Raw genomic sequence first — 8536 nt, 5'->3', positions numbered from 1 at the left:
AGACACTAATATTATTTTTACGTCAAAATATTATAATATACGAATCCAAATATATTTGCCTATTTTTTAACTATTAGTTATTTAAATATTTGTCTAATTATTCGTTCATATTTGTAGTTAAATATATTTAAACTCTTAATTTTAAGAAATATTTGTGTTTTAAAACAACATAGATAGTAGTTTTTTAATCGATGTACCAATTGTGCCATTTTTTGTTTTGCAAGTTTGTTTTGTTGTCTTTGTGATTTATAAAAGCCAAAGTTTTAACAATTAACAGCTGACAAACATAATAATAATAAAAAAATATTTATAATTGCAGAAATTACATATTTAAAAGTTAATTTTGAGCAGCTGTGTACTTTTTCACTGGCTTGTATTGCATGTTTTATCTATTTTTAATCAATACAATAATGTCATATTTTAAGTCTGTCAAAAGTAATTTAATATAGTAATAATTCTTTTTAGTAGCAAAAATAAATAAAATAAACCTTCATATTTAAAGTTTAAAATACTTAATGCTTCATTATTAAAAAAAAATGTGTGTAACTCTGTATTCATTATTCAATAATTTATTGTATACGTTTTAATTATCAAATAATTAAAATAAAGAATATTAGAATACTTGATTAACTATACAATATCGAAGTTATTAATACTTTTTTTAATAAACATTATGAATTTTTTTTAACGATTTAGCTAATTAACTAGTGTTTTTATTAATAATATTTCGTCAGTTTTATATAAACTATTCATAAATGCATACAATTATTTGTATATATTTATGAATAGCGTAGTCCATAAGATCCTAGAGGTCGTGGGTTCGAGTTACGGCAGCAGACTCGCATTTTTATTTATAAAAATACACTATTATTAATAATCGGCCCGAGTTGTAAAGTTACATCCATTGATTAGAAATTATAATATATATATAATGCTCTATAATTAATTATATATATATGTTACCGGTTCACAGACTGAAAAACATTGTGGTTAATATTTTCCTATAGGTATGTATCATTTCTGATCGAGTTACTTAATAGGTACAGATTAACTCCGTTGTAATGCATTGGGCTTACACCTGTTGAGTACAACAAAAGTTTAAAATAAATTATGAAAGAAATGAAAATATTTAGCCTAACATCTGTGCTAATTAAATTAGAAAAATATTTATTTCTGATCTTAAAAGTTTGCTTTTATGTTAAATAAATATTTTTTGATTATTATATTTTCCTCAGTGTCTTAAAGTGCAACTGAGCAAATGTTGTATATCATTTGATATTTTCACATTTATTTAAGTATAAAATTACGGTGGAATCATGAAAAGTATTGATGCCAAATTTGCGTAAATTAAATTGTAATATTTATCAAAAAAAAATTATTGAAAATCAATATTACAAATAAAAAAAAAACATTGTATATTTAATATATATTTTAATATATGACAGAAATATTTACAGTCAAAGTTTTGTCATTATTTTAAATTTCAATACTATTTTTTGACAAATTAAAATCAGTGTCTTATGAAAAGTTATTTGATTTGCGGTTTAATGCAATTAGCTTTTTCTGAATAAATTAAATAATTTCATTAAAGAACTAATGACTTTGAAAATTAGATAAAAAAAGCTAATTTCAAGTAACTTAAAAATCATCAAGTTAATAATAAAATGTACAACATTTTAAGTAACTCAATTTAGGGTAACTAACATTTTGTAAGTTTCTTAAAATTAAGTTACTAATTTTAATATAAAATTATTAAAAATCCGACTTATTAAATAATTTAAATCGTTCGAGTTTGTCAATCACTGTATTGTATAAAAAAATAGAGCTTTTTGAATATCAGTTAGATAAAGCATTTATCTCACTGGTATGGATGTATTTGTACTTTTCAATCTATGTATTTAACGATGAGAAAGGCTACATGTTTACGTAGAATGAAAGTAAAGGGTTTAATCATAGATAATCGATCGAAGAATGAGAATGAGAATAGAACTCTTGCCATAATTTAATTTATTTTTTCTGTGTTTCAGATCCGTATCAACGAACGATAAACACTCGTTTCTTCATCCTCAACAACTTAAATTTTATAAAGTAAACAGCCAATCGCCATTGGAAACAATAGCAAAACATGCATGTATGTTTTAGCAAGAATAACAGTAACAGCCAGTGAAAGAAAAAGCACATCCGCCGGCGGGAAGAGTTTCGTAACACGAAACACTCATCATCTTCAGTCCGATGGAATAAAAAAGTAGTGAAGAAGAAAAAAATCTGAACCGTGGTGGGGACGGTTGCTCAACTGCGGAGAATCTCCCCTTTTAAAAATTCACTGTCACTTCTTTCACAACAAAGAAATTGTTTCGCCGAGCGAGCGCCTGAGCGTGAAAACATAGTCGTTTTTTGACCACCGAGCCGGACGGACGCTTCTCTTTACATGAAGCGCTTGAGGAAAAATATTTTCGATTAAATAAATATTTTTCGAACTATAACAAAAGAATAATTAAAATAAAAAAAAAAAAAATTGTGTAATATTCCATAATAATTAATTCGTGCGATCTTCGATGTTCATATTATATATGAATTATTGAAATAATTATTATAAAATAATAACCGGCGACAAAGTGAAATCATTAAATACGTTTCGAGTGCAGAGAGACGAAAATTTCTTCCGTTGTGTGTGAATTAGCCGCAGATTTTCAAGGTGCAAGGAGAAAGTGGTTTTGTTTGAGAAAAAATGAAAGTATTTATTTTGAACTGGTGACGAGTGGACCGATAATTCCGAATCGACGAAATTAAAAAATCATTTACATACATAAATAAATATATATTAACTTATATAATGATATAAATGTCGCATCATCATCATCACAACAACAATCGATTAAACACATTATAACAATGTTCGGCGAGAGACGATGGAAAATCTTGGTTTTAGTCGCAGGAATTTTATTAGCTCAAGCGATAGACAGTCCAGGAAGAGGCTCCCCAAAACTACATGATTACAAAAACATATTAATACAGAATAGACAAGACTTCACAGAAGTAGAGTCTCAAACACAAGAATATGAAGACGTACCAGGAGCTAGAAGATCGCAAATCATATTTAGAGACGATCCTGAGGAAAGCCAAGAGTTTGGAGACGAAAGAGAAGGGATAAATCAGCGATATTCTGATGAATATATCAACAATTATAGGGCTGGATTTATAACGCCGAATTATAGAAGACCGTTCTCTTATCCAGTTATACCATACCAACCCAGATATCCGATTAGGCATTATTACATGCATCCTAAATCGCAAAATGTAAATTTTAACTCACCTCCATACGAAGGAGAGTTCACTCCGATTCCGCAAAACTTTTACGGCGAAGGATTCGCTCCTAAAACGCCGGCTGTTAAAAGTGTACAGCCTTTCTGGAAAACCAGGACTCCTAGGGTAGTGTTTCCTTATCCAAACGAAAACGGTGTCCAATTCCAGTCGAACTCTCATCAAGGTGGCACAGGGAATTCTGTGTCTAACAGCATCAACTACAACAACGATAACGTAGTGTTTAGGGATCAAAACTTTGGACTGAACGATCTGGCTGCCGTTCAGGACGTTAGGAACGATTTCAATCTACAGGATCTCGGAGCAGGTGATGATCAAAAAGACAGGGGTGAGTCGCTTTTGCTATCCAATATATAATAAATTAATTCGTCTAACAGCTTCTCACTAACAACACCACGTTCGTTTTAACATAGTTAAACTCACGGTTAAATATAAATTTAACGGCGCATTAATTTTGATAATTTAAATAATATAATATAATAAATAAATAAAATCCAAATTGTTCGTCTCGATGAGCGGTTTCGTAAAATGTATGAATTAATTGGTTACTTTTACTCAAATGTAAGAAAGTACATGAAAAAATGCAACATAAAATGTGAATTTTAATTGCATAAAAAAATCAGGCCAGTTTGAGTTATGTAATAATTTTATATCATAAAATTAATTAAATATTAAAATAACAATAATAAAAATCCAGCTAAAAAATAAATTAAATATTTAGGTTTCGATATTGACACTATAATTATTTAATATATAAAAATAATTATTATTCAGCAAAAAAATGGCATTTAACCAGACGATATTTTTAGATTAGATACCTTATTTGGGTTTTAATATAAAATATTTATGTAGTAAAGATTATTATATTTATTAAAGGCTTAATTATGATTTTAACTGACGTTTCAAAAAAATATTTTGCAACTTAATTGATATAGCAAAATGATTTTAATCTACATATTTTTATTTAAAATATGAACATATAATGTATATTTCTTGCTCTTATTTTTTATTATAACTTACCATTTTTTAAGCTAAAAGCTTAACAACCAATTAATACAATTTAATAGGTATTATTAAAAACAATTAAACATCAATGCAGTCAGTTCAGTAAAATGTATTCTAAACTTTATCAAAACAAATTCATATTCATAAGATTTATTTGGAATACTAAAATTTCAGTATAAATTTTATTGTAATTGTATTTTTATATATATAAAAAAATTAGTAATTATTCAATATACATAAAAAAAAATTATAAAACGCTCTTTTTATATAAATATTAAAACATTAATTTTACAGAACACACATAACCGTGTGTTTATTAAACTCACCCATTTATTACAAACTTAAAAATATAACAACAAATTATTAATATTTTTTTTATATTCAGAATTTATTAATATTATTATTTAAAGCAATTATACATGAATGCAGTACTTTTATATTTTATTAACATATTTGTATTTTAAACTATATATAGTTCTAATTTTATAAAAAGAAATTTGTATTTAAAAAATATATATTCCCTCAAAAATATGCTATACAATTTTATTGTAAAAAAATAAGTTTTATATAAATATTTAACACTAACTATAATTATTATAACTTATCCATTTATTTATAAGGTAAAAGCGTATGAACAATTTTTTTTTATTAAATTCAGATTTCATGGGTTTATTTGAAACAATTATACGTTAATGCAGTATTTATTATACTTTATTAACATTTTTATATTCTAAACTTTAAAAAGTATTTCTTTTTTTAAAACAAATTTGTATTTAAAATATATATATATATATATATATATATATATATATATATATATATATATATATATATATATATATATATTCCTATAAAAGTATGCTATAATATTTCATTAAAAAAAAATAAGTTTTGTAAAAATTTTTAACATTAACTCTTGAGAATACACATAATTGTGTTTTTTTTATTATTACTCACCTATTTATTTAAAAGGTAAAAGCTCAAGAGCAAATTTAATTAATTAACATTTTTAATTAAATTAGATTTCATTGATATTAAAATAATTATACAGTATTGAAATGATTCAAGTACTTATGTAAATGCCATATTTGTATCTAAACTTTATTAAGTTAAATTTTAAATAATATAAATCTATATTTATAATAAAATATTCCATATAAAAATATGTAATTTTTTTTTGACACCAAAAAATCAGTATTGATTTTATTATTAATAATATTTTAATTTTTTTAAATATTTTTAATCGTTGGATTTCTTTTTTTTTAAATATTTTATCAGATAAATCTTTTTTATTTATAATATTTTCGAAGGTTACTAGCAATATATTTTGCTATTATTAGAAGCTCTTGTTCTGAATGTTAATACAGAAAAAACATAATTTCCCACAATTTTAAGTACTTCTTGAATTTGTGTTTTCCTAAAAAAATAAAAAATCTATGATTTTTTTGTAAATGTTAAAAAAATAGTAGATTATATATTTAAAGCATAGTATAAGCTTTATAATAGAACGATAAACCATACTAATAACTGAAAGATATGAGCTCAATACCCATGTGGGCCAATAATGTTTTTATTTAAATTAGTGATTGTTATCAACACAGATTATATTTTCTCAGATCATAAAAGAATAATTGAAAAACAATTAAATTTATAGTAAGCTGTAATAATAGTTCATTAATATTAAAATATATGTCACTGACTTTCATTTTTGGTGTTACTTATTTTAATACTATTGTAATGCATTACTGCAAAATATTTACAATAAATAAAAAAAACACTGTATATATAAAAAATGATTTCAGTCTAGTGTTTCACTTCTTACTTAGTTATATTGTCATTTTACCATGGAATATTTACTATAAATAAATTATTAGCTTGATTATGTAAAATATTTTTTACTGTACAAAAATATATAAATTAGTTTTTATAATCCTACTGATGTCTCATAGATAGATTATATCCCATATAATCAAGTGGTCAAAAGCTTGTAGCAAAAACATTTGTCATCACGATAGCTTATGAACTTGATGGTTTCAGTATCTTACTATATTTAACATAATTACATCAGTATTACATTAGCTAACAAGTTTATGCTTTTATTAAATATTGATCCATAGTTGCACGATTGGATCAGAGTTGTGGAATATCACGAAGTACTAAAAGCTCAGGAAAGTGCATTTTTTATAGAAGTAGAAACTACTTTGAAAAGCTGGCTATATTGGTAAAGATGCGCGTTCAAAAGTAGCCCGGGCCACTTCCTTCATCCGCATCTTTGTTCTCTCACCAAAATTTTCACTGCGTTGGCGCCGGACACGATTTCGTGTCTAGAACTTTTACTCGTTTTTTTATTATTCGTTTCGCGACTTGTGCATACGATCATGACGCGTCCGGTGATTATATCATCTTGTCGACTCTTGGTATTTCGGATATACATACATATTCGCCCATGTACTTTGCGTATTGTAGAGATACATCTCTCGAACGTTCGCCAATGGACTTTCACTGAAAGTGTATGTGTGTGTGGGTAATGAAAGTGAAATATTAATCTCGTTGCGTGCAACTCGCCGACATGCAACACGACCGGCCGACACGAGAAGACAAACGGATAATCGATTTTACGGTGGAATAAAAATATCTTATAATATGACGCATGACATTGCACTTGGACGCTTTCAATGGCAATGGGGTTTGGTCGCTTAAAAGTAGCCCAGATTTTAAAATTAATTTTGAAGAATAATAATATCGACTAGTTAGGATGACTTTATTGAACATAGATTCAAACATTTGTATTTGAACTTAACAAAAAATTCTTAATATTACGTATTTCATAAATATACTTTATTCAGCAAAAAGTAAATTAAGTTTGAGGTGATTTCTCTGGCAAAAAGTATTTTATGTACATTAAAATGTCAAATAATTCATTTTGGGGAAAGTGAATATTAATGTACAATAGTATTCTTAAATAATTTTCCTTATTATCGTTCTAAAGATAGACAAAGATTTTATTTATTATAGCAGTGAAAAAATAATTGTTTTAGAAAATCTAATTAAAAAGGATTAATGTCTATAAATGTATGATAATTATTTATTTTTTTTATTTATCATATGATATGATATATAAAAACCTACTTTTTACCTTTATTCAATCATCATAATATGAAATTGAAACCGCTTTATAGAATAATAATAAAAGTAAATCGTCGTCGTTTTACCATTTAGTCACAGCAGTAAGAGTTGAAGTGAAAAAATAAATAACTTCGAGATCTACAAGATCAATGTCGATCGACCGGTTATTCATCTTTGACCTATATAATTATAATAAAAATGTAGATTACTTTAAATAGTAAAAGTGTATTACAAACTATATTTTATATAACATACTATTAATTTTTAATCTAATTATATTACATAAAAAACATTAATAAAACAAAATATTTGTTACGTAATTCCCTTTTATATAGATTTCCCATAATTATTACAAAATCAATCATTTAACTCAAATGGATTGATAAAATTACCACTTAGTGAAAATCAATTTAGTGACGTAATTTAATCGCGCATAAAGCAGCGAATTGCACGAAAGTTTTTTTTTTACAATGGTAGAAAGTTCTTCTGCCTTTCGCGTTACGTTTATGGTTGAAAAATGTGGGAGTTATAAAAAGGTAGAAAGGATTGGACAAAAATGGGCGTTGATCCGTAGCTCGTGTCGGAGATAAGCGCGTATAAAGATTATCTTATATTTGCCTACCAAACTTGGAAATGCCATGAAAAATAGGTGAGTCAGTAGTTGTTTAAAAAATTAAATAAATCTCAGTGACTACTAACTTTTCCAAACTATTAAATCTTCATATCGCATGATAATAAATTTAATATGCATGTTGCTGAATTTGAGTATTCAATTTTGCACAGGATGTGAACTACATTTCGAAAGCGTAAATCTTGATTCACTGTTTCTTTCTCACGGTTTAAAGTTTCCGTTGTATATAGTACTATGGATATACTGTGTAATGAAACCGTTTTTTCATTGACTAACACTAAATAAATTATATTCTCTTTCTTAAATCTAAAAAAATCATTAACTACTTTTATAATAGCAATAATAACATGAACATCAGTTTTACTTTATTTATTTTTCCAAGCTTAGCAAAAACTGTACTTAGTATTGAAAAAATCAAATGAAATCCATTTTACACAGTCAAATTTAGCTTAT

At 25.9% G+C, this 8536-nt stretch overlaps 1 protein-coding gene across 4 annotated transcripts in view; it reads left to right on the top strand.

Annotated features, from left to right (window-relative positions):
- The first annotated feature begins 2697 nt into the window (after positions 1-2697).
- LOC148236732 (trypsin-1-like) overlaps positions 2698-8536 on the top strand; it is a 32756-nt gene continuing 26917 nt past the window's right edge. For 2 of the 4 annotated variants that reach the window (XM_088182136.1, XM_088182135.1), the window contains exon 1: positions 2698-3649. In XM_088182136.1, coding sequence (XP_088038262.1) covers positions 2893-3649 — 757 coding nt within the window. In that variant the 5' untranslated portion in view covers positions 2698-2892. The remainder of the gene's footprint in view (positions 3650-8536) is intronic. The other 2 variants (XM_088182139.1, XM_088182137.1) reach the window with 1 other exon arrangement.

This window comes from Plectrocnemia conspersa, unplaced genomic scaffold (genome assembly GCF_051122295.1).
Source record: "Plectrocnemia conspersa isolate PC_06_02 unplaced genomic scaffold, ASM5112229v1 ptg000003l, whole genome shotgun sequence".
In the NCBI taxonomy this organism is placed as follows: domain Eukaryota; kingdom Metazoa; phylum Arthropoda; class Insecta; order Trichoptera; family Polycentropodidae; genus Plectrocnemia; species Plectrocnemia conspersa.
Note: the sequence above shows the minus strand (reverse complement) of the source record. Positions and strands in the feature narration are given on the sequence as shown.